This window comes from Triplophysa dalaica, chromosome 3 (genome assembly GCF_015846415.1).
Source record: "Triplophysa dalaica isolate WHDGS20190420 chromosome 3, ASM1584641v1, whole genome shotgun sequence".
NCBI lineage: Eukaryota > Metazoa > Chordata > Actinopteri > Cypriniformes > Nemacheilidae > Triplophysa > Triplophysa dalaica.
This window is the reverse complement of record NC_079544.1, coordinates 5,785,223-5,812,559: the sequence shown is the minus strand read 5'-3', so window position 1 is coordinate 5,812,559 and position 27,337 is coordinate 5,785,223. Positions and strand designations below refer to the sequence as shown.

At 37.9% G+C, this 27,337-nt stretch overlaps 1 protein-coding gene across 8 annotated transcripts in view; it reads left to right on the top strand.

The window, feature by feature from the left end:
• slc6a9 (solute carrier family 6 member 9) overlaps window positions 1-27,337 on the top strand; it is a 95,984-nt gene that overhangs the window by 55,288 nt on the left and 13,359 nt on the right. For 5 of the 8 annotated variants that reach the window (XM_056742665.1, XM_056742668.1, XM_056742666.1 and 2 more), the window contains one exon: window positions 2,817-3,090. The exons of 1 other annotated variant lie outside the window; for it this stretch is intronic. In XM_056742665.1, the coding sequence (XP_056598643.1) occupies window positions 3,061-3,090 (30 nt within the window). In that variant the 5' untranslated portion in view covers window positions 2,817-3,060. Of the gene's footprint in view, window positions 1-2,816; window positions 3,091-15,709; window positions 15,922-22,363; window positions 22,500-27,337 lie in introns of those variants that run through there. 2 more of the 8 variants (XM_056742662.1, XM_056742669.1) reach the window with 2 other exon arrangements.

Here is a 27,337-nt window from a genome sequence, read left to right as displayed (position 1 = left end):
ATTCAAATATTATTTTTCTTATAATTTTACATGGATGTGTGTCTATTTATATCACACAAACTATTATTTTTTAAACGATTAGTCGCGATTAATCGTTTGACAGGACTACATTTAAATATGAATTCCCCTCACACTTGGTCATACAATTACTAAGTTGGTTTGAATGAAGCTGAAGTCAATTTTTTGTCTGATATTACAATAACTTGTATGTATTATATCTTTAAATGCTATCTAAGTAAAGCAAGTTGGTATGCTACATATTATTGTGCATTGTTACTCAAACATATGAGATGAAGCAATGTTTGGGGCCCGCGTTATCTTTGTTGGGTGGAGCTTAGGAGGTGCAGCACACATTGTATCATACTACCAGACATGTTCACTTGTAATCATGCCCTTGCAGCCCAAAATGACAGATACCCTGTTCAGTTGCCCTGAACCTTTTAAACAGCTACCTGTTTTCTCTATATTGCTCTGAAAGTATGACTATCAGATTGACTATTGTAATGACCATTAGAAAAACATTTGGCTGGGCCACAGTTGTAGCCAAAGTAATATAATAATTGTAATTTTTCTATTAATTTGTGATTGCATTAATTCACTGTGTGATGTGTATTTATTTCATTTTTTCGACTGCAGGGGACTTTCCAAATGACAGGCACATATATATTTTAAAGGGGTGATATGACACGGCTTTTATCGTTTGTTTTAGATGTAGTGGAATGTGTATACACGATTTAAGGTTCGAAACGCTGTATTTTCCACATACCGTGCATGTTTGTATCTCCTCTTTGCCCCGCCTCTCTGAAACACGAAGATTTTTAACAAAGCTCATCACTCTGAAAGCGAGGTGTGCTATGATTTGCCAGTTAACCGGTGCGTAGTGATTGGTCGAATAGTACATGTCACGCCTCTTACCATATTTGGAACATCAGGTTCTAAAGCAATTGTACTGACAGGTACGCCCACCTTACTTGCATAAAGATTTGGGCCAGATCATACCACAGACTGACGTAGATTTGTGGGGGTGTGGTTACGTGAGTCGTTTCAGGCAGGTCTGGGTGAGCATTCACTTTTAGATAGAATGCTTCTTTTGTTCCGACACAATTTTACATGTCTTATACATGCATGGGAAACATGTAACACACTAAAGACACAGAAAACACCATATGACCCCGTTAAGAAGTCCTCGGGGTCTTCTTAAGAGCAAATTATAATGGTTGTGCGTGCCACATACATTGATCGATCACTATTTGGTTATTGATGGTGATGTTGACCCGAATAAGAATTGTTATTGCTATTATTGTTTTGTTGCTAAAACTACCTTTCATTATCAAGTCCTTTTTACGTCTACACTATACATCCACCCAGCAAAGATAAAACAAATATAAATCTTTTGATTTTTGTGGATGGAAATCCTACCTGTCCTTTAGTGATAACAATACTAGCCAATAACACTTCCTGTATATTATTATACATATGAGGTTTTTAAAAGTCAAGCAACTTGCTTTTCTCTTTTCAATGTCAGTTGTAATGTTTATGTGTCATGTATTTAGTGTCATGTTTTTTCTTCAGATAGCCCCCAACTCATTCCGGAAAGAGTGTGGGGCAAGAGACAACACAATAGTGATAAGAGAGAGAGTTTGAGTAAGTCATTGGTTCATTGGTGGAGAGTTTCTACTCAATGTTTGTCTTAAGGGTTATCTTACTGCTTTTTGTAAATATAAACATCTTTGTGAAGGTTAGTGGAGGTTGACTTTTAACCTAGATTTTTTTTCTTACCCTTGATCTAGTGTAGTGTATTTTAGTAAATATTTTGGTGTTTGGTAAATTAAATGGTTGATGTTGTCAGATACCTTGCCGTATTAGGTTTTGATGTTCTCTTTGACAATATGTGTGTGATTTATACATTTTTTTAACAACTTGTTATGATAATAAAATTGAGCTTATAACTGTACATAAAATCGGAAGAAGGATAAATTTGTTCTTCAATTTCTGTAGTGTGACGAGCAATTATAACCATAACTTTTAACCATAAAAACTATAAATTCAACCATAAGAAACTGTTCTTTAAATTGCAAATTTTTTAAGGTAAAAAATCACTCAAGCCAAATATTTGTGAAACTTCATTTGCTTGTATTATATATCAGATATTAAGTCCAGAACTTTTTAATAGATGTGACGTGTGATGTGGACTGTTGGCTTGTGCCGTGATGAGTAAGTCACTAAAACAAGTGTGATTTACCATAATCCAGTAAGTTTAGTGCTACTGACAACGTCTCTTTTATTGTGATGTAGTTTTGAATTGTTGGATCACTGTTTTTCAAATGTGCTTCTTCACAAAAGAATTTGTGCTGTAAAAGTATAACTTGAAGTGACATCCAATAATTCAACAAATAAAACAAAATAATGTAAATCCATGGTAGAGGTTTTCATAAAATCTACCCAATTTGCCCACAAACTTGACTTTAAAGAATAGGATAGATTATTATGGTAAATGATTGTTGTTTTTCTAGTTTTTGGTTGTTTATTCTGATTTTGGTAGTTTTTGGTAGTTTATGCTTATGCTGGTTTATTTACCATAACAGCATCCTGTTATGATCCATAATGTTCATATTTTTTCATTATTGTAATATCACACTTTCTAGTCTTACATAAACTGCATCTACACTCCCCAGGCAGCACATGGTTAATGATACTGGGTCTTATCAGCAGTTATGAAATGATTGTTTTTGAAAGAGAACAACATAGTTGGGAGCTAACAGTTGCTTTTCCCCATCTTCTACCCTCCTCCTCCCTGTCACATGTTCCTTTCACAGCATAGAAAAGTTCCTGGATTAACGCAGAATTAACACAAAGCAGAGACGCCACCTCAGCCCAACACCGAAAACCAGCAAGCGACTGAACGAACAGAAAGAAAAAACTTTTGTGGGAGAAGCAGCGCACAGCAGAGACTGAGAGTGAAACAGAGACAGAGAAACTCAAAACGTGTCCCAGAGAGCACAGAGATCCTGCGGCCGGGGACGGGCATCCTTCCTGAAAGGGGACCCAAGCTTCAGAAGCATGGAGGAAAAACAATTTTCTGGCATTTTGGTGAGTCAATTCGCTTGAATTTTGTGCATTATTTTTAGATTAATTTTTACTTGCATTTTAATCTTGTATTAGATTTTTATTTGTAATAATGCAACCTGATAAATTGTTATGAATTGCCCTGTGCAAACCCACAAGTTTGTACAAGTTCAACTAAAGCAGGCCAATATGTTGTGGATCAGGCCACAATTCTTAACATCTCACACTACATTTTTCGCAGATTAACATTTTAAGTTTTGAGAAAAGAAAGAATTGTTGTGTTAAGCATGAGTTTTAACACTAAGCGGTTTTGTCTGCCTGCACTAAGAAATACTTGCAAGAGTTCAAGGAGTTGAACTAAAAACTTTTTCATTGACTGAAGTCTTTGCGGTGTATAGACCCTGAAAAGAAATGAGTACAAAATGTACTGAAAGCTTCTTAAAATCTACAACTAAGGATTAAAATAATGTAATGGAACTGAGTTTAACAGAGAATCCGGAGGAGAACAGAACAATGTTTTGCCATTCTTTGAAACCTCACATAAAATCTAATTGTGCTGGATAAAAAGTGTTATAATCCACTGTTTCAGTGATGAATTATTTTAATTAAGATTTATTCTTAAGTGATTAAAAAGCAATTTGAAGTTATCTTCTGAGTAAGAAGTTGAGAGGCTGTAATGCTGTATTTCTGAATCCCGACGGCTCTGTTTGATAACTGTTGCTGTGCTGAAGGCACCGATGTGACCTGAGAGTGTTTGATGGGACTTTTGTGGTCAAAGACCGAGAGAAAAGTGGTTCAAGACAGTGCTGCATGAGTCACAGTCAGGGGTGTGTGATGTTCAGTGAGATGTCTCGTAAACGAGAGGATGAAGCTAAAATACACTACAAGACGTTTGCTCAGATTTTGCCCAGATTTTAAATCTGGACTTTTCGCTGAAATTGTCTGCAAGTCTGCAGATTTTATCAGTAAGTGTGTTTCTATTTGAAAAGTTCAAAAAGTGTGCAGGTGTATTATGTGTAGTATAATTATATCTGTTCAGATTTTAGAAGTCTGGTAGTGTATTCCAGCCATAAGTAAGTGAACGTAAACTTTTTCATTGAAATAAGATGTATTATTAATGTCATTATTTGTGCTTCATAAATCAAAACCTAGAAGCAGCATCAGTAGCTATAAACACATCTAAAGTAATTATAAATTATATGTTTTTTAATGAATTTAAGTTTCATAGAAGGCAGTATATTGTGTGAACTGTCATTGGCTTGTGTGGAGCAGGTGCAAGGCTGGACTGTTTGTCTTTGTTGGTGTTGAGTAATGCTGTAGTTTCTTCGGTGGCTTAAAGTGGATAGTGTGTTTCTGTTTCTGCGGCATGCTGTAATATCCTACTGTACAGAAATAGGGTTTTACGCGTTGCACTGCTTCTCCATTTGAGCTGATCCCATTTCATTCTTAATAGCCATGAAATGGGGCATCAAATGAAAATGTTTACGGGAACCTTCTGGGAACATTTCTTATATTTGATGTGGTACATTTTAGGTTTATCCATAGAAGCATTTAATAGAGGATTACAATATTCCATCCTTTATATCTGTGTTGTTATTCCATCTAAATGCTTTTGTGCTGTGTCCTGTAGCTCAGCACTGAATTTCATTACATTTACTGTCAAAACCATATCATTGTTCCCCTTTAAATCTTATTTTAATTCCACATTTTGTGGTAAGTTAAGTTTCCTTTTGAGATTTTGCAGTACGTGTACCTATAGTGTACTTGCCTAAGAAAGTACTGGGTAGTATAATGTAACTACATGGTATAGGTTTAGGGGTTCAGGGTTAGTACCCAGTTATTCTATTTACAGTATGTACATGTGAAACAGGACTGTAAAATAAAGTGCTACCCTATTTGACTTCAAAGTATGTTGCACCCTTTATAGCAGTGGTTGGGTAGAAAGAAAGACTTTTTGAGTGGCAGGTTTGTTTACTCGTCTTTTCGATTGACTGGTCGTGATTTGGAGAGTGACATTTCACTGGACACAAATAGTTTTGCCTAATGTACAGTTTCTGGCCCATGAAAGGGAGTCCTTGAATCTTCCCTAGAAGATGCTGTCAAGAGACTTGCCTGTGCCAGTACTGTAAACGTTTTTTTAAATCCTCTTTGTGTCCGATAGATGCTGTTCAACTTGAAGAATATCCTGACGTGTTGACAATGAGATATCGGCAGCGTAACGCCCATTGTTACTCTCTGTCTATTGACAGTGACACAGTGACAGTAATGACTGTGAAAGCTGCCGTAACCCAAAACATAATTAGAGTCGAGTAAAATGACATGAAAGGAATTAACGCTCGAGCTGTCAGACAGTAAGAAACAGCTGCGGAGGAACTGTTAGCTCTGATGACCTTTTGCTTAAGTCACTTTTTTCTGTCCTTTGGCTGTACTCCAACATCTCCCAGGGTTAATGTGTGCTGCTTACTGTGAAGTGGAAATTAAACGAAAACTAATAATGGATCCCTAAGACTAGGTTTTCTTCAATCCCATGGGATGCTGAGCTTTTGCTGTACATTATTTTGCCTTGTGCACTCAAACACTGTGTCAACAAATATAAAAATAAACTAGTGAATTGTATTTATACAGTTGGTTTCTGTTATCCTGGACGTCTAAAGCGTGTTTTTTTACTTTTGGCGTAGCCTGTACGCCGTAGGCAATGCGCTGGTTTTCGTTTATACTTGTACGTCATTGTCCGCGTCGACATGCAATGGCCACTAGGCATCAGTTTCCATTGTTTGTTGCTTGTGTAAGCAAAACGTGAGCCGAAGAAGCAGCGGTTCGTTGTGTACTGTGTATGAGAAGTATTTAGCAGTCACGTTTGCAGCTTGAGTTGTAAAATAAAGAAATAATACGTAATTTATTTTTATAATTCATTCAGAAAAGCGTATGAGGAAACGAGACGCTATTGTTGAGTTTTTTTGACCTGAAGGGAGAGGTCCAAGCAGACCAATCACAGTGCTTGCGGTCCACGTTGCATTGACGCGGCGTTACATTTTTGGAGAAGTGCGCGTCAGGCTATGGCGTAGGGTATGTGTCTTTACGTAGACTATGGTGTAGGTCCGACGTAGAAGTAAAAAACAGGCTTAAGGCTTTGTTCAAAACTCTTTCCTCCCAGTCACTCGCGCAGTCCACACAAACGGTGCTCCTCATGTGCAATGCACAAGAATTGACTTACTGGAATATACAAAGAAAGTTTAGCTTTAGCACATTTTGCTTATCCACGTCAAGACTCGTAATTAATAAAATATACAAATAAAGAACATAAATGTTTATTGAAATTGTCAATTTTACAGTAATTGGACACATTTTTGTTTTGAAATCAATTTACAACTCAATATATCATAATAAACAATATAAGGATTGATAATTTTTCCTGAATCTGTGCATCATCCTGGACAAATTTTATTAAAGAAATTGTTGCAATATGTTCTTCGAACAGTTTTATCTTTAAACATATGATGCTGCCTAAGATGCTTTCCTGTAAGGAGTGCGTTTGTGGTGCCTTAAATGCTGTTTAAATTTCAGTCATTATTGGTTAACATAAATGTCAAAAAGTCCTTTAATTTTTTATGCTTTATTTTAGATCTTTTCTGTTTATTCACAATCAATAGTCTCAGTTTTAGGTGATGAGGGTTAACGTCAAGGCCATTCTTGGGTCAGCAGCACTTTCATACTTACGTAAGGAACATATTGAGCTGTTCGACACTCACATTAGCCTCAGCGTTCGTGTCTTTGTAACCGTGCAACCGTAGCGCCTTCAGGGGCATGAGAACAGATGTGGCTGAGCGCAGGGGAAGTCAAACATGATTTCTGTCTATGTTTGAGGCACTGACTTTCCTGACTGGGGAGTGCAACAAGCCCACAGAGAAGGCAGCCACCATGGAGTACGCACAATTGGAGGACAAAGGCCACCAAATGCCAAACACGTCCACTGCTGCGATTCCTTTAAAATATACTCCCCTTTTCAAAAAGGGCCTATTGAGTCTCGGGCTTTAGATTCCCTTAGAAGTATCCACTCAAGCAGAAAATTAAGTTTTTCTGTTTCTTCCTCTCGCTTTTATATTGGAAGGTACCACTATTCTGCCAAGACTAAACAAAAATACGGACCAAGAACGAGACACTTTTTGTCACAGCCTGCCGAAATTATGGACTGCAGTTTATCGCCGCGTTCCACCCACCTGGCTTCTTCTCATCTTTTATTAATATTATTTTCAACGATTGACTTGAAGTCCCTTAAAGCCTTTTCAGCTCATATTTAGGTAATTTGTTGCGCTTGAACCCAACCTGCTCCCCCCGTTCTGGTGAGAATAGAAGAAAAAGGCCTGGGTTGTGGGGGGGTCTGCTGTTCTCAGGGTTTCTCCAGAGAACCAGCCCCTTGACCTATTATTTATCATTCTGAAGCTCTCCATGTTAAAAGATCACAGCAGCACAAACCTTGCCATTGTGTTTACCAAATCATGTAAAAAATTAGGTGCCAGGAAATCCATAATAAAGCCATGAAAAGCAGAATTTCTAATTCAAATCAGTCTTTGACATTGGAAGTAAGGTTACTGTGGTCAAAGTTTTTTTTTTTTTACATTAAAGCATTTGGATGATGTTTTTTATTATAAGCGACTTATAGAACTTCCAAGTATACAGTTTTCAGTTTCTGTGTCCCTGGGTGTCAAACCTATAACCTTAATGTGGATAGTGCTACGCTCTACCAGTTGAGCCATGACAACATGGATTTTTGTTACTGAATTATATTTTGTCTTTAGTAATAAGAATAATTGATATACACCGTTTTAAATCAGTCTCAATCTTTTTTGTTGCTGTATTACACAACAAACTATAAAATGTCCCATAAAACAATTGTGTAGTTTCCATTAAAATGACTTATGTTTTCTACTAGGGTAAACAGTGCTCACTGTGTGCCTCACATGTACCCTTGACAGGAAGCTTCGCTCAAGTGTCACAGAGCCTCTACTGCTTTGTACTGGTTTATTTTGTGTGCTGAGAGAAAAGAACTTCACCCAAAAGACAACTTGTAAACTCTGTTCTGTAGTTCAGGGTCTTTGCACTCTTGAGTTGAAAAAAGATTTTCAACTGTTTGTCAAAACAAGGAGGATCCTAATACTTGCCCCTGTAATCATTTCAATTGCATGTGTAAGTTTTCAAAATATCAGATGAGTTTTGATTTAACAAATGAATCAAATACCAACTTTTTCCTCCTTTCCCCCTTAGACTTAACTACAGCTTGATTTATTGTTTTCACTGTTCTGATTGGCTGACAGTTTAATCCACGTGAGGCAAGTCAAAGTCACATGTACCTCAATTTCATCCTCAGCAATGGTCCCATATGTTTGTTGAAATGTGTATGTTGTGTGCTTTTTCCAGCATGATTTGTGCCCAAGCGACTCCTCTGAGCCCCATTCTCCCCGGAGGAGATCTGAGCTACACGCTATTTATAAAGAATTAGCAGCTGGGGCCCTTCTAGCCAAATTATGGCAGGAGGTAGTGTGAGTGGGGGCGAATCGTGGAAGTTTCAGGTTAATCCAAGCGTTGGAAATTGCTCTTCGGCGTCCAGAAAGCCATTGGACCAGGCAGACGTCACAGACTCTTTCTGCCCCAAACACACACCAAAGGAACGGGGCAGGAAGTTGTTTTCAGGCGAAGGTCCATAAATATGTCTCCGTGTTGCCCCCAACAATGTCTGTGCCAGACTTTTCACTGGCACGTCTGGCCCGACATGGACTCGGATTAAGATTCACTGCGTTACTTCCTGCTGTACAAAGTAAGCATTTCCGTACAAGAAGTTACAAACAAGAAGGACACCCTTTTTGGTGGCATTGTCAGCACTGTTGAGATTGGAAGCATATTAAATTGATTTTTAATGATAGACATGAATATGTATGTCAAAGTGAAGCCATGGGATCAGAAAGCCTGTTATTAAAATTGTCTTCTTTATTTGAACCCTGTTAATAGGAGCCATTTTACATATATTCAAATGATATGAATTGACTAGTTCAAATTGGCCTGTTTTAGTTTCGTGAGCTTTCACTTTGTAGTTGTCTTAATGCTTATTTCTTCTAAAGCTAGTTAGCTTCCCAATTTACAAACTTTTTCTTTCTCAATTCTGTAAAACACACCAAGTCACATTGTGTTCAGCTGATTGGCCAAAGCAGAACTTGAGAAATCGCAGAACTTTAACCTTTTAATGTTTTTATACCTTCTTTTATTTAAAGTATTTTTTTAATCTTTATATCTTTATATCTTAATCATAAAGTTTTCATCTGTTATGCTAAATAAAAAAAATCCTAAGAAACTATTTTATTCATATACAATATAGTCATGATTCATGATGATAGTTACCGTTTTAAAACCAAAACTAAAATTGTCAGCTTAGTGAGTTTAAAAAAAAAAATCTTTGATGTTTAGCAAGACTATTACCACTGCTTCCTTTGGTTTGCTGTGACATTATGAAAGGCTCTTGTTTTTTTAAGTATGACCATAGGAATGACTCGATTAGGGTTTCCTATTTTAGATATTACCAGCATGCCTGTATGTAAGCCGCACAGTTTTTCAGCTTTGCGGTTGTCTTGTGCAGGGGCTAAAAATCTCGTGAGTAGATTATCTAAAACCGTGGTCCTCTGTTTTGTGTCTTTGCTTAGAGTTGCTTTTGTGTGTTGGACATACCACTCTGGATTGTAAATAGGGCAAAAGAGAGTTCCGGAAGGAGACGGTTCATCAAAGCCTGCACTAAGTTTGAAAAAGTGACGTTTTCAGTCAGCAGTAGTATTTTAGCCCTCACTGAGGCCCTCTTGTTCTGCTTGTCAATAGAGGGAACGTGCTCTGAATGGGAAACACCTGCTTAAGGGCTTTTGCTGGAAATGACATTCACCAAAGCTCTCTGGTGAAATTGGAAACCTCTTGTGTTACTTTCCTATATTCAGGTTACAAAAGAGGATACGATATTAACCTTGGTTGTTAGCTCCACATGACCCATGAGTCTAAATTGATGACAGCATCTTCTTCTGCAGAGCAATTTAGCTCTGTGCTTCTCTCTCGATGTCTCATTTTGTACTGTGGTAGGGTAAGGACTGAAGGGAAGGTTGTAAAATGTTAGGTTTTTGGGAACCCTGCTGGTTAAGCGTTTTGTTTGTTGACTCATAGGGTGCAAGTGCCATTTGAAATTGCAATGATATAAATCATAAATGGTGTAAACTCATGAGCTACTTCATTGGGCTCTTAATAAAGGTGTTTAACATTTAAATATTTGGCATTTTGTCCTGAGCGACTTTATTAGTACTGTATGTGTGATCTCTGGGGTTAAACCCCTGACCTTATCATTTCTAACGAAAAGCTTACCAAGTATTCTGCAAGAACAAGTTATTGTTAAGCGAAATACTTTAAGTATTATAGTATGTAAGTTGTTGATAAAGGATTCAAGCATTGTGATTCAAGCAGTTATTCTAAACAATTACAGTATACCGCATTTTAATATCTGACACTAGGAATGTCACGATATAACAATATTTATCATTTTAGAAAGTGTATTAAAACATGTAAAATATACACTTACCATATATTAAATGATGATTACTTATATTGTTAATAGTACACTATTTAGCACCCATTTCAAAATTTGCCCTAGGAGCCACAAACTCTTATCCTACACGTATATTTGAAATATGATACAATAACGAAAAAAGACAAAGCACAAAATAAACACACTTTAGACTATTAATTGATTTAAAACAAATTTCAATAGATATGTAACCTGCGAAATCTTATAGCCACAATAATTTTGTAGTGAAAATCTGTCTGTGTTTACAATTGGCAGTCTATTCTCCACGTTCATTATAAAAATTTATAATCACCGATATCTACATTGGAATTTATTTATAATATTTTTCCTTTTTTTAAATGGGCACTGTTTATTAGAGATGAGCGTCCAAGTAGGAGATCTCAGCCCCAGTGTGCACACTTGTTTTGTATCCTTGTAAAGAGTTTTGTTTTCATGTTTTTATTCAGTTTCAATGCCTCAGTCCTTCTCTTGCTCTTATCGCTTGCCATTATGCTATTGATATGGAGCACTGCAAATAGAGTGTACATATCCTCATTAGAAGTGAGTGTTTTTGTGATGGGAGGCGAGGCCCCGTGCTGCTGCTTGACTAATAGGGGTTGGCTGGGGCCTCTGAGGAGTCTCTAATGACCGGCTGTGTCAGATTCCCTTACAGCCGGGCTCGTGGCTCAGACACAAGGAGCTGCCCGAAGCTATGTGTGCGGATATATATGTGGGTGGGTGTCACAAATACATCAACAAGGTCTTAATCAGTTGCCTATAGTTGGTGGGACATACAGAAAAGGGTACATGAAAATAAACTTTTCAAGGCTAGGGATGTGTGTTCCGACTAATTTGAATCGAACAGTTTATGTTAATGACTAGTCAACTAGTCTATAAGTAAGAAACACCTAAGGTAGGGGTTCCCAAACTTTCAGCCCGCGACCCCCAAGAGCCTGTGACTAGAGACCCCCACTATCCTCGGAGGTGGTTAAAAGTATACAAACATTCTACCCAAACGGCCATAGTGATTACACAAAAGATCACAGTCTAACATAATATTATTTTGTAGTTGTCTACTAATACTTTACTTGTGAACTATCAACTATTACTAAAGATGGTCAAATTTCATCAAAATGATTCGAGTGCTGATGGATGTGCCTCTTTTCGTACCTGAGGACAAGTGCCCCTCTGACTGCTATGTTTATCCGCCCTCCTCCGCTGGCCTCCCTGTGTTGTCTTTGGCCGATATTAATCAACGTTTCATTTCGACAAATAAGAAATCCTAAATTTAAAGGGGATGCAACGTGTTTCATGCATTCTGACTCATTTAACATTTTCAATGACAATGCTGTAGGCCTGCATCTCATTAGTCTTGCGATTAGTGAGAGAACTTGAGGTGTGTTTGTTTGTTCAAGGCATTTTAGTGATGGACGTTATACACTGCCCGTGCAAAAAAGTCACACACTCTTATATTTTATTTGACCGCCTTAAGCTTTGATTACGGCATGCATTCGTTGTGTCATCGTTTCAATAAGCTTCTGCAATGTCCAGAATGTCCAAAATTTTCCCGTACAGAGTTTTAGTTTCAGCATAAATGTGTCCAGCATAAATTTTTCGCCATGATCTTTTATTGATGATGGGTGAGCCGGACGGCTGTGCAAAGTCTTCTCCAGTCCATCTCTAAGATTCTAAATGTGGTTAAGTTGTGAACTCTATGGTGGCCAATCCATGTGTGAAGATGATGTCTCTCACTCTTTCACATTTTGAGCACGATAAATCCTGGCATTGTCAACTTGGAATACGCCTGTGCCATCAGGGAAGAAAAAACTCATTAATGGAATAACCTGGTCACTCAGTATATTCAGGTAGTCAGCTGACCTCATCCTTTGGGCACATAACGTTGCTGAACCTAGACCTCCATCCAATGGGAGGCTTTTATCTATTTCATCCAGGTGGTGACTTTTTGGGGGCAATATGGAAACGGTGGATATAATGCTGGATTTGGAGATCGTTTGAAACTGATGGATGGTGCGGCGGTCCCAGCGCTTAAAGATGCTGGACATGAACCGTACGCGGTAATTTAAATGCAGTCATATATCTGTGGTTTGTTGCAATGGGTGCCCACATTTAGTTCCGCCTCCCCCCATATCAACTTCATACAGTTACTGATGTACACAAGTCAAATATACAAAAATGTAAAAGCAAAGATTCTGCCGGACCTGGATGATTTTTCTGAAGATCAGTGGACATTTTAATGACTCAAGACAAACAAAAAACCCTTTAACAACTATGACAAAATAAAAACTGTCATTGATTGTTCAGAAAGCATCATACAGTTTTAATAATATGGGGCTGCACTTTTTTGACCTGGGCTATTTTTTTTAATTATTATTTGGTGTGAGCTTTGTTAACATTTCTTTCTTGAATAACTTGTTCAGAGCAGGACTAAATTAATTCTTATTTTTTCGAAATTTTCAGCATTTTCCCAAATCTGCAATGGGGATGTAAACTTTTGACCTCAACTGTATCAATTAATCTATTCATCAAATTGTCAAATCACATTATTAATGCTTCTAAAAACGGGTCATAAAATTTGGTTGTGTTTTCTTATTTTGGAACCTGCAGAATTGGATCATTCAATGTCCAAAATGACAAAATGTTTTTATAAATATTCACAACAAAACATTCACAAAATCAACTTTAGCAGCACACAGTCAAAACAATCTAGATAAACTAGTGGACCTCACCAATTGGCTAGTCTTTACATTATTGCAGCCTTGCTCAACATGCATCCGATCTAAGCACTAGACAATGGATTTAACTACGCCAGAAATGTTGCAGGATAATTTAGTTTCATTTGTGTAGTTATGTGTAAAGAGATGCTCATCTTTATCTGTGCCTAAAGGGTCAGACAGACCAGATGTAGTTTATGTTCAGCTGAGAGAGCATCATCAATAACTCGCAGGCATCAAACCTCACTTTCACCTCATCAAAAAATACTTTTCACTATTATGGATAGAAGGTGATGCATAATTTGATAAATTATATATTCCTTTCTGTCTTAGAATGGAAAAACCTAGAAAACTTCAGACTAATGCTTTTTTCCTATACAAATCATTGTATAGGTTGTTTAGATATTGTATAGATAGTTGTGCAAATTCTCCAGTTTGAGCACGATCTCATGATCCATATTATGTGAGTACGATTTAAGAAAATTCTGAAGATGTTGTGTTGTTACTGAGTGCAGCTCTAATGTATCAGAGGAGAACTGGTCCTCCTGGCTGAGACTGGTCTCTTCCAAGATTTTATTCTCAATTTTTCATCATTAGAGTTTTGGGTTACACTTTATTTTACAGTGCCTGTGTTACACTGTAACTATACATTTAAGTAGGGTTAGTTACATGTGATTATGCATAATTTGTCGTTAGTACTATAGTAAATACATGTAACGTGTAACAAGGGCACCGTAAAATAAAGTGTTATCGAGTTTTGTTTCCTCGTCACTGTGCCGTGTTGGCTTGGGAGACTGCTGATATTAGATTATCTTTCCATTAACATTGCTTTTTTAGAATGGTCTTCTCTTTCTATAAACCATGTACTGTTTTGTAAATGTGCTTTGAATCAATGCAACATTGTGAAAAGCACCATATATATATATATATATATATATATAATTTATTTGAATTAAATTGCCGTCCAGTGGAAAAATATGACATGTGTATGAAGATGTTAACATTTGCAATACCACAAAGTTGAATTCGATTTTCAATCCTTATATGTCAGGATGAGAGAGAGTAAATCGGGATAGTTAATTCTGTCAACACTTAAATCATTCCAAATGACATATGACTTTCTTCTGTGGAACGCAAAAGAGGATATTTTGAGAAATGTCTGTTTTTTTGTCCATACATTGGAAGTCAATGTTGTTTTCTTCTTCTTTTATGTTTCTTGAAGAAGAAAGAAAGTCATACATGTTAAAAATGACATGAATGTAAATAAATGATCTTGAACTTGAATAATTGAGCTTTTGGGGAAAGCTATCTCTTTCAACTAGCACCTAAACTAGTGGAAAACCAATTATATGTGGTAAATAATAAAACTAAATAATGATAACATCAACTGCATTTGGTCACCATGCGTAGTTTGGTCAATTCCATAATGTGGTGTTGATACAAGTGTCAGTGCTGTATCTTTTTTTGCAACTGTCCGCTCATTAAATGCATCACCATCATTGTACACCTCTATCAAATGCTCATTAGGCTGAGAGCCACAAGTCAACTTTTAACACCAATAACAGGATACTCGGTTGGGTCCACTGCCAAGAGCTGCAAATGAGATCGGACCATTTTGGAGAAATCCTTTTTGCCAGTATCTTTTCACATGAATTGTTGTGCCGCTTCTTTCAGGCCTGTAATGACCTCAATTGTTCTCGTTTACATATGGGTTGGCAAATCTAATAACCTGCAAAGAGACAGTAAAGGGTATATACTTCCGCTGGCCTCTTGTAGGACCTTACAGGGGAGTTGGCAATGTCAGGGAACGAGGATTTGAAAGTCAAGTGTGGCTGAATGGGAGCGTTGGTGGTCTGGGTGCAGCTGCCTCGAGAACAAGTGGACGAAATGCGGAGACGGCGAGAGTAGCACGCCTCATGGAAGTGGACCTCTCCTTACTTTTGTCTTTTATCGTGCGGGCCGGCCGCTGAAAAGCTTGGCAGTGACTGTGACTCCAGGCAGCTAAGCTAGCAGCTCCTAGCACTCAGTATGCAGCCAAAGTCCTGGAATGACAACGACTCCATTCATTGTGGAGGTAAAGGCAAAGGCTGTGGATCTCTTCTGTCTGTTTTTCAGAATGGGGATACAGAAGGAGGGGGGTGCTCACCCTAACCTAAAGTACAGCTTGACGAGGAGGTGAGGGGAGGGAGAGAAGCAGAAAGGGAGGGAGAAAGTGAGCGAGAGAGAGAGTGAGAGAGGGAGAGAGGGAGGGAGGGAGGGAGGGAGAGAAAGAAAGTGGCGGTGGTGGAGGGGGACCTTCCACGGCGAGTGATTGAAAGAGGCGGAGAGGAAACAGAACTCCATCAGATGAAATGAGGTGAAAATAATTCAGGCATTAATCAACCCCAGTCGAAAGGAAGGGGTTCTTTTTCCTGTCTCTCGGCGGAAGCGAAACGCAAAGGTGTGAATGAAGAACTTGAGAGTTGAAGCGAGACAACTACCGGTCAGTATTGAATCATGTCGGAGTCGGACAGCAGGGCGGCGCGTACGGCCGATCAGGTCAGTACATCATCTTTCATCGCAAACAGATTTCAATTTTCCAGCATTCGGTACAAAAACGGAAAGAGGGAAATTCAAAATCTTGCATCTCTCGAGTGAGCGAGCGCGAGCGTGTTAACTGTCGCATCAAAGCGGCAATTGTACAGAGCTGCCCGGACGACGGTGCAGGGTCCTGAAAGAACTGAATTAATCAAGACTTTGCATTGTCTGCAGTGCCTTATTTTTCAGCCATCATTCAGGGGGCCTGTGACGACTCAATAGCCTTCGGACCACGTGAGAAAGGGGCTGTAGCTTTTTAAAAACCAGACCACGTGTGGGCCAACTGAAAAGTTTTTATAACAAATTGCAGTGGGAAGTTCTGGCGACGCTGGTGGAAGGGTATGTGATAAAGTTTCCAAGGAAGTGGGCAGGAGAGATGGAGCTGAATGCCGGCTGGCCCATATTTCTCCTCTTTTTCTCTCTCGCCTTACCTCCTTTTTAGTCACCAAGGCACTTAAACAGTCATGGGGAAGATTTGTTGGAAATAAAACGTATAGATATCCGATAAGGGGCATTGTGCCTTACAGATTTACGTGCAGGGCTAATTTCGGTCGCATCCTTTCCTTTGCTTCTGTTTCCGTTCATCTATTCTGCAAGTGCAAATTAGGAGAAAGTAACAGTCGCGTAACTTGAAAAAAAAAAAAACCCGGACGCAACAAAATGAGATTGCTTTCGGTAGGTGATGAAGATAAAGCTTGCTTTTTTTAATTGAGAGATTGTGTGGCTGGTTTTAAGTATCGGAAGTGTGTGTTTATCGCCTTGATCTTGCTTAGTCTGTAGGGTTGCCAGGAATGTTGGTCTTTAATTAAATCTGTTTCATATATATGACGTTCAGGAAAGTTTTAAACTGCATTGTCATTAAGTTATGCTCTTGAACATTTGTTCAAGATGATGACAAATTCAAGCAAGAAGCATTTGAAGTGCTGTTAAAATCCAGCCAAATGGGCACATTGAGTAAGAGAGAATATGGCCATACGGTGCTTAAAACTGTTCTTTGATTCTGTCATTGAATTCCTTTTTTTTCCTCTTACACCTCTAATGTGATGTTCGGAGGGGTTTTGTTTGCAACCCTTGACTAGTGATGATAACCCAACCTCTCTTTTTTATTATTCATTTCCTTGAGAGGTAGATATCTATATTTCGTCTGCAGTCTTATCTATTTAGGTTAGAACATAACATGCGTTACTGTGTGTCCCTGATGTTTGGGATGAGACCTTTGAAAGATCTCACACACCTGACCTTGAGGTGGTTGCATGGACGTTTCTGTTTTAGTGTTTGGGTACATACTTTCAAACAGTGACGTATTTTGCATATTTGACCTTTTATCTTAACACATGCATCATACATGGAGAAAACCGGTGATTTACATCTTTACAGTTTTTTTTTTTTTTTTTTTTCATTGTACAGAGTACTATTTCTTTCCTAGAACTCATAGAAAATGTAACGTCTCGTTATATGACTGGGGTGAAGGCACTGTTTGTATAGACGCACTACACAGGTCATTTAATGAAGTGTGTTGATTTTTTTGATGGTTGTTGAGAGGCTGATGCATCATAGTCTCAGGTGTCCTGACACACACGAATACACAGAGGAGAAAGTGCATGTGCCACAGCTTAAGCGCCAACCCGAAAAAACATCCTATTATCCCTTTCAGGCTTGAAATGCGCACAACCTGAAATAACTATTGCATTCATTCTGTAACTTCCCTTAAAATAGTCCAGTGTTGTCACAGGTACTGTCACAGCCATGCCTTTCCCTCTCATTATTGCTGTCCTGCAGATTCAGCTCTGTATTTAACAGCCTGGGCTCTTTGCCGAGTCTCTGTATCAGTAATGTGGTTAATTCTGCGCCATGCTGATATCTGTAAATGCTTGATTTATAATTAAGATAATAAGAATGTCAGATTGAGGCTGTAATTATGTGGTGGTAATATCTCACTGGGTCAGAATGTCTTCACAGTGTGCTGAATTTGTTATGTTGCGACACTTTTTGGTTTAATTTTGTGTGTCGTGTAATGATCTAGCGGGCAGTATTAACAGAATTGAAGGTGTGATGAACTGGGCTTTGTTATTGTTTTATACTGTTATATGTGGTCTACTTATGACGTTCACGTGATTTTTACATAAAAAAATCAAAATTAATAAGTAATAGGCTATTTTCTTCCCCGGGTTTTGAGGCCAGTTCTACAATCGCCCGGTTTTAATGGCTGTGCCGCATTTAAGACTATAAGTAAAAGCCCACTGCTTTGATTGGATATCAGTTTGCGTAGTTGGAGCCTTCTGTGAATTTGGTTCTAGGCGTGATGTTAGGTTACACATTAGCACCATTCACAGTTTTTGTACGGCATTAGTATTATCAGGAGACCTCCTGTGATTTATAAATTACTGCCCCACATCAGTATTTCACGCATTCGCACGGGATGATTTCACTCAAATTTACTGACGTATTTCCCAGATGTGATGGAAAGGCATTTGCGTTTAGTTTGTATAGCCTATAGTTGTAACCCTAACTTGCGTTTAATGATATATGACCGTACCTGTCAACATTTGAGACCTGTGATCGCAAACCGGACGAAAGATCGGGTAATGATCGTGTCTCAAATGTTACAAAGTTTCCAAGATGAATAAACAAATGGGAGACTCCCGGTAACTTATGGATATCACCTAGCACCCGCAATAATACTAAAATAGTTAAAAACAGCCTCCATTATTCGCAAACGGAGTACAAAACCTTGAAAAATTATAAATGAGCCCACCAAATCAGAGAGAGATTCGCACGGGCTTAAGATCACAGACAACTTCTCCAATTAATACAAATGACTAGAGGTCCCCAGGTAATACTAATCTCGTGCGAATAGTGGTCAGGGCACATTAAGCGATCTCTAACAAAGCAATAGTGATGCATAGTACAAAAATGTTTTACTCACATAAGATTGCCGTGCCATTCCTTTCGGATCCAATATTGATGGCACAGCACTGCTTTTTAATCTAAGTCCCTCCACCAAGTCGACCTCTGCCTTATTCACGAATGAATCCTCTGAGAAATGAAACCAACAAAGGTTCCATGTTTTTCCCACATGAGCTGGAATGTCTTTGAAAATAAACTTTAACCACGCATTCCTAATATCGGAATCCGAAGGAAGGTTATGCAGCGACTGTATTTTTCCACAACCAGGGATGGCACAATATTTAGATATCTTTAACGGTATGTTTGTTTATTGCTTGCTCGCTCTATCTGGTTCGTAGTGGGTAGTAGTCGTTGATATTCTTTCTGTGGTGTTCATCCTATCAATGTCGTCACAGATGGCGTTCGCTGGGCCTTGTGTCAATAACAGGTGTAATATCAGTAACAAGGGCGTTTCACTACTAACATTTACATGATGTTTGCATGAATACGATTCCCTCTTACATAACAGAAGCTCAGGGTAAAATTGTGATTTAAATTCATGCCTCCTTTAATGTTAAGAGATTGAGAGAAATGGTAGCAGATTACATCTAATATTTTTTTTTTTACCGAAACACAAGAGATGGAATTCACCTCTTGTGCTTCAACAACAAATTACAGTGTCCAATGGCAGTCAAGATAAAAAATTTCACAAAATTATAAATTTTTTAATTACTATTTACTAATTACTAATTATTAAAAAATAACAGATTTTGGGCAAAAAAGCCTTTTTTTAGAACGTGTATTAGTGATATGAAGGCTTAGGCATGCATGCATCCTAAAAAATATTATATATAGAACGTATGACCTACTAAAATATGAGCATATAACTATTACATTATATATGATAATACCTTATAAAAACATACATGCAGTATATAAGTTAGTTTGACAGTCTGATTTGACTAACCTGGGAGTCTTTTTTTTTTAATTGGTCACTGTCCTGATAAGTATGTTGTTAAAAATTGTTTGTGTACATGTAGAATCATGAAAAAGCAGAGGTGTGTAAAGAAAGACAAATTAGGGTGATTAAAAAAAGCATTTGAGAAGCATATGTGTGCTCCGAGGCAGTGGTCTCAAAGTCACTGCGCTCCTGGGCTTCCAGCTGCGCTCTCTCTCTCTCTCTCTCTCTCTCTCTCTCTCTGTCTCTCTCTCTCTCTCTCTCTCTCTCTCTCTTCTGCTTCAGCTGATTTTTCTCTTAACTTCATATACTTTGATTTGTGTATAAAACTTTGGAACTTATTCTCAATACATTTGTTTAACCCTCATCAAGGCTTTACATCCAAACCAGCCAGTAGATATTACAAAGTCAGTCTTCTTTAAAGCATTGGTTTCATATTCCTATTTCTCTTTTGGTACATAGATCACCTTTTATTTCTTTCATATACAACTTTAAGATTACGAACAGACCATTATTATTGACCTAGTGTACTGTAAGTCTAGACTGAGTTTCTTGATAACATTCTTCTAAGAATTAAAGGTTTCATTTCTTTTTTGGCCCCGTCGCTTCGAACTGACAGTGAAATGTAGATCACAAAAATGATTCATTTCTCTTTCATCATAAATATGATTCATGATCTCTTTCATTAATACGTCCTAGTACTTTTGAAAACACATTTTGTTTTTCATTTGAACAAGTATGTTTTGGCTTACCCCTACTGCAACCTTAGCAGCTGTCACAGCAGAGGGCCTACATGCTCGGCGAGAGGGTAAAGATGATTTCAGCAAAAGCAAACACTTTTTGCACGATATGTAATTTAAAGAATCACTTGTTTGATTTAGGCTTTACTGGATGTAGTTTATTGCATTGCATGCTGTAGGGAAGGAATGCCCTAGGGCTTCAGCGTTGGTCTCCCAGCAAAGCAGTCACTTAGTCATGGTTTCGGCAAACTCCAGACTCTGCCTGTGCCGTGGCAAACCGACCGAGCCCTGAGGACGCAGCAGTGATGAAAAACTCTGAGCTCAGATTCAGAGCCATCGCACCAGTCAGACCAGGAGAACAGCCTCAGATGTCGTTCCATGTGCTTTATGTACCCCCCTAAAACATCCCTTGCAATATCTGTGACCTTTGTTGGTTTGACAGCTTTGTTTGGTTTAAATAGGGGTTGGTCTTTCATTTCAAAACATGTTAATACACCCCCAAAAAACATGAAAGAAAGTGTAATAGATTCTTTACAGTTTTATTATTTATAAGGATGGTTTATTTCAAATAGAAAGATCTTGCTTTGTTCCCAAACAATGTGACTTTCTATTTTAGACCACAAAAGAAAGCTGTTGAACATGATTTTCTTTCTTTTGGTCACCACCTGGATGTCAAAATGTTGGGTGTAAAGCCCTTCAAGCATAAATGACCTGATATGTAATTTCCAGTAAGCAGTTGAAAAATAACAGCTGAGCAGAAAACAAAGAATTGCTCAGCTTGCGAAATGTCAAACTACAGTGAGTACTTTGTATAGTTGTATGTAAAGGATTAGTGCTGTCTTTTATCACTCTGTCATGCCTGAAAGACAGCCGATTTGTCCTGTTGTCTGTATATTAGGTGTGTTTTTATTTATTGTTATCGGAAAACAAGAAAAACTACACCTACTTTTGAATATAGGCGATCTTTGACTTGCGCACCCTTAGATGGTGCGACACGTATTAAAGGGATAGTTCAAGCCAATATAAACTCTGCATAATTTATTTGCCTTCATTTTGTTTAAAACCTGTGTATGGCCCCATTCACATTTGGCGTCTAAAACTGCGCGGAAAAACGTGAGACGCGCCGCTTTCTCTCTTCAAATAACTCAGAAAGTTGGACTTTCGTCTCGTGATGTGCCGACGCACCTACAAAAATGTGTAGGAAAAAGAATCTTTGGTCTGTTAAACACTAAAGGGGACTTGAAGCACATTTTACAACCAGTTGTATGTTGTAAGACGAGTCCATGCCTGTCCCTGGTTCTCCAATAGCATTCATAAATTTGAAGTAAAAACTGCTTAGCGAATTTCCGACGAACTGAAAGATGCCACAGGTTTGTGATGGCATAGAGGTGAGTAACTGATGACTAATCATTTTGCCATTTATCGGTTGGGCGTTGTTAACTAAACACCTACACATTTCTATACAATATCTGAGAACAAAAGTCACAATATCCACAAACACCACTTTGTTGTTTAAAACATTTTTAAACAATTTGCACATTTGTAGTTTTGTTATTTTGTACTTCGGTATGGTTTGTTTTGATGTTATTTGCACCTACAAAAATAACTTGCCTTAAAATGTCAGTCAAATTATCCAAATTGTTCTGAAGCGTCCATATCATGTAAAAAAACAACAAATCTATGTGTGTTGTGTCTCTATATTAACATTAGCTGTTATTTTAATATGAGCCATTGACACCTACTACAGGCATGCCTTTAGGCTCCGCCCTTATCCCCGCCCATGACACGGTACAACAGATTCCTCATGGAGCCGTGTGTTACAGTCTACTCTGATCTTCAGGCTGATCTGAAGTGTTGTGCTCTGACCCCACAAACAGGCTGGTGCTTGCCTGAATTCTGTAGATTGCTGCTTGAGTAAAGGCTTCTGTCTGGCATATTCAATGAGGAACATAAAGGTAAGACTGGAGAATGATGCTAAATGAGACGGCCACATTTGGAAGCCTCAGTTATCACTGGATAGGTGCTTCGTGTGTTTGTAAAGGGGCTTCTCAAGAACATCTTCAGAATTGTTTTATAATTGCTAAACAAATTATTTGCGTTTTTATTTCAAAAGTTTATTTAAGTCACATGATTTCTAGAAGAGCATCAGTATCGGAATGCTATCAAACGTGTCCTGAATTGTGTTTGGTCACATGACCTGAGGTATGAAGATGAAATTCCTTTAAATGATTTTATGATAATGTTTTATATGGTTCTTAAGTATTAAAAACTTGGATCCTTTTAAGTAGAAACATTGATGAGAGTTTGGATTGAATGGACCACGCCACATCGGGTGTTGAATTGGAATTTAGAAAGACATAAAGGGTTACTGAATGACTTGAAAGGCAATTCAACACAGTAGCACAACAGAGGGCATTTGTTTGCCCAACACAAAGCCATTTTGTTGCCTTCATGTTTTTGAATTTATTTTGAACACTTTCATTTAAAAAGAAAACTTGTTACATTGACATGAAGGCAAGGTTTATTGGTAGCAACTCGTAATTTGGGTGTATATCATTTGTTTTTGGAAGCGCCATTTGTTTATGCAAAATATATGTACGTGATAACATTTATCGTCGAAACTAAAAATGAAAAGAAAAAAATGGGTTTCTGATTTCAGCGTCCTGTTTGCTTCACACTCCAAAGTACAAATTAGGATTTACATTTTAATTTGAAAGGGATTTCATGTGTTTTTAGAGGCATCATCATTCCAGTACTGTACAAGGGTCTGTAAACACCAGGAAGTGCTTCGGGTCATGTTATACAATCTGACCACCCTGACCCAAGTGAATGACTCTCAAAAGATGTCAGCCAATGTTTTTCCTGAAACCTGATCTCATCTGTAGCTGACCCTTGTTTCTGTTTGGCATCTTAACTTCATCTTGATTTGCCTGATACATGTACTGTCGTGTTCGGGCTCTGCACATTTAAGAACAGGATCTCACATCTATAATGAATCGAATGGCATAAAGAAAATTAGAGGCAATGGAGGGAACCGGATTGGCATGATCTGCTCAATGTCTGATGCGACGCATTTTATGTATATGGGCGTGTGCGCTGCTCGAGTTTGAGTGACGTGAACTTCTATTGACCTGACACTTAGGTGACCGTCACTTCCTCACTTTTGTGTCCCTTGTCCAGGTTTGGGCTGGCCTGCCTGACAAGTCCCCAAATTGATTGATCAAGCATGAGAAGCGGGTTTTCAGAGTCTCGGCCGATGAGAGAGCAGGAATGTGACCCGCTGCTTGCAGGGCGAGAAGCCGCAGCTCTGCATCTTTAACAGAATTACTTTCACTTCACAGAGATTGGATAATGGCTTCTTTAAGGATTGTCCACGCTGGTTAGTTTCATTCCAGTTGAGGAGAATGAATCCGTCTTGTTTACTCCCAGAGTGCCCTAACTAAAGGAGTCGAGTTAACCGGGACTGGGAAGGTTGTGCTATAAAAAATGAAACCGTTCATTCGATATTCATGTGTGGCAGAGGGATTTTGCTGGAGCCTTATGTGTTTAGAATAACAGTGTCATGTTGTAAAGACGCTCGTGATGTTGATGCTGCGGTTTCTCGTGTTGCCACCAGACTTCTCTACCTTAAACTGAAAAAGTGTCTTGGTCTTCCAGCTAGATCAGTTCTGCGAGATGCTTTCTGGCAGTGACCACAAGCATTGTGGGCTACCTATGGCCTTGATAAACAAACCAGGGGCGAATGTCCGACTGAAGTCTTTGAACGAGTCTGAGGAGATTGAAGCCCTCCATCGGCAGTGAAAGATGTTAGCTTTGAAATGCGAGAGGTCAGTAGAAAGCACTGGAAAGAGAGAAGGTCAGCCCTGAAGAATTGCTCAACTCAATGGACCCGGATGTTTAAACAGATGTCCTTGAACATTTCAGAATTGCTGAGAGCACTTTATCTGCTTTCTCCTTGAATCTTTTGTCATACTCTTTCATTTACTTTTTATTTCCTCTCCATTTGATTGCTTCTGTCTTTTATCATATTAGCAGTATGATGGGAGCTGTTGTTTTCTCTCTTAATGGCTTCTTACAGTATCGGTCAGCTTATCTTCTATAGTTCACATTGTTGTAAAGTTTCACGGCCCCGGGTGAGTTTAGCAATCAGGGCTATTTTTGCAAAGGTAGCTCTGTTGGCCGGACCTTCGACTTCTTGACCTCAGAAAGCAGGAGGTCAACGATTTTTCACAGTATTTTTGTCTTCTTTACCACAGGCTCACCTTTCTTTCCTGGATTACAAGTTTGTTTCAGGCCTGATTTCTGTTTGTTGCAAACTGATTGCTCATGAATTATTGTCAAAATGTCTTTATATATGAGGAACTGAACTATAAATATGTGTAAAGGGTTTAATAGATTTATTGTGCTGGATGTTCATTTAACATAGAAATCATGTTACACGTGGTGAAGAGTGGAAGGTCCTAGGATAAGTGTGTTTGTGTATATATCTGGTGATCTAAAGTTGACATGTACTACCAAAGCACATTATGTCCCTCATCCATCTGCTGTTGTGCTTTGCAAATATTTACTATTAGTGGACTGTAACTATGCATCAGCAATTTTACAATTTAGTGTCACTTATGTCTTTCAACTTGCATGTAACATCATTTGAGTTTTAAAGGCCCGTGTAGATTAGATAATGTAACACTTTTGAGTTTTTAAATGGAGCCTTTATTGCTGCAGAAGACTTAATAGATTAATGTTGTGCGCTGATTCAGAATAGATTGTTAAAAATATTTACCAACAAAAATCGAAGTCCGAAAAGATTTAAGGTGTAAACACATCTGAGATACACCTATGAATTTCTGTAGCACAGGGAAGGTGGGATGAAATATGATGGACATCTGGAACTTGGTTTGTGAGAACATTATTATAAAATTTAATGCCATTAGTTTTTGAAGCAAAAAAGCATGTTGACTTACCATTGCATTAACAGTGCTTGCATTTTTAGACGTCTACAATTAGATATGGATGTATATCGAATCTGTGAATATTTCAAATTGAAACATTTCACGCACAATTACATTGTAAAAAAATCCTACTTCTTTCTAAAATACAACCTTTAATTTTCGACAATTTTTAGTCCATATTATTTCAGTTGAAAAATTTGCTTTCACAAATTCAGTGGTTCAAATTCAGCTTGAAATTCAAAGTTTCACATCCAGGAATACCAGGAGAAGCAATAGAGCACCAAATCCACCAATGCATGATCTCTACCTCCTGCCTGACCTCTTCACCAGCAGGTGGTGCAAGTCGGTTCTGACAAAGAACAAAGCAAGAAATGTAGATACTTTTTAAATGCTGGCTGTAAAGTCCACTCATCCGCTCAATTAAGTGAAATTATTTGTTCTCATTGATATCTTCTTATGCGTCATCAATATTTTCCGAAATTTTACTGACCGACTATGTACATCTGTATACAGTATTGTATATTGTGGCAGCAATTTCTACAAGCTTTCTTTTTATTTTCTTCAAATGATTGTGACTCTCAGAAAATGCTGGATGTTGTGAAATTGTGGAGACTTTCGTCATTTTTTATCTTGATTTAATCTTTTAGCCATGTGCAGCCCACATAAAACAGACCAGATAAAAATAGACAGCTTTCTTTAGAACCTGACTAGACCCGAAACGTCATGTACAGCCTGTAGCCAAGCAAGAGACGTCACGGCGTTATGGATCTAACAGCTGTAAGATTGTGGTCTAAGTGCACAGATACAAACTTTTGTTGCATTCTGAGTGCATTTCCCAATAATTTTTCTCATCCCTGAAACTTAAACCATTATTTGATGACTTAAGATAGTGCTTATTAATGTTTTATGATTTACGATTTTATGTTTGTATTTGGCGAGCTATTTATACATAGAAATTACCTTTTGCATGCGAGCACTTTTCATGTACATTCATACGTAATCCACACCACTTTAACCAAGGGGGTAATGGTGCACATTTTCATGTAAAAGTAATGAATAACTGTATAAATAGCATGCCAAATACAAACATAAACACGAACTATTGATGTGCAGTACAAAGAGATCGGAAAGGATATTTCAATGATTAAATTAACATTATAAATGTGTGACTAGTCCACTGATTCCAGGTCGCTTGGAATTGTCCCCGTTTAATTTTTTATGAAATTTAAAAGGTGGATTTTGATTAATTTTTTCAAGGTGAAAACAAAAGACAAAAACGATCAAATGTATATTTCTGAAGTTTTGGATGACAAATTTTAGGTAATTGTTATGTTAAACCGATGTTTTGAGCTCAGTGTTATGCAAGTACTGTAATTTCTGCATACGATTAATAAGTCTGAAATGTTTTTTTTTTTTTGAGTACCTTCAATGTTGAAAAAATAATGTGATTTTCATGTTCTGCATGTTAAACTTGATAAAGAAATATTAAAGAGAAAAACTTAAGAAAAGCTTATTTTATATTTTTGATATTTTTCATGTTGTCGGCTGATAGTTTAAAACAGCCGATGACCAGTGCCGATATATCCTGTGGAGGACAGGAAAATGCAATGGATTTGTATATATTCAATGTTAAGAAATATCACCAGTTTGAAGTTTAATATTAATAGTCGTTATATGAATTAATAACATTATAAAAGTGAAGAAATATTATTTAAATCTTCAGAATCAGCAATATAATTATGAAATTTAGTATCGGTGCATCTCTAAAGCACAAACACTTTCAAGTCCAACCATTTAAATGCAAATCCTATTTAGCGGATAAGGATCTGTTATACTCCGCTATG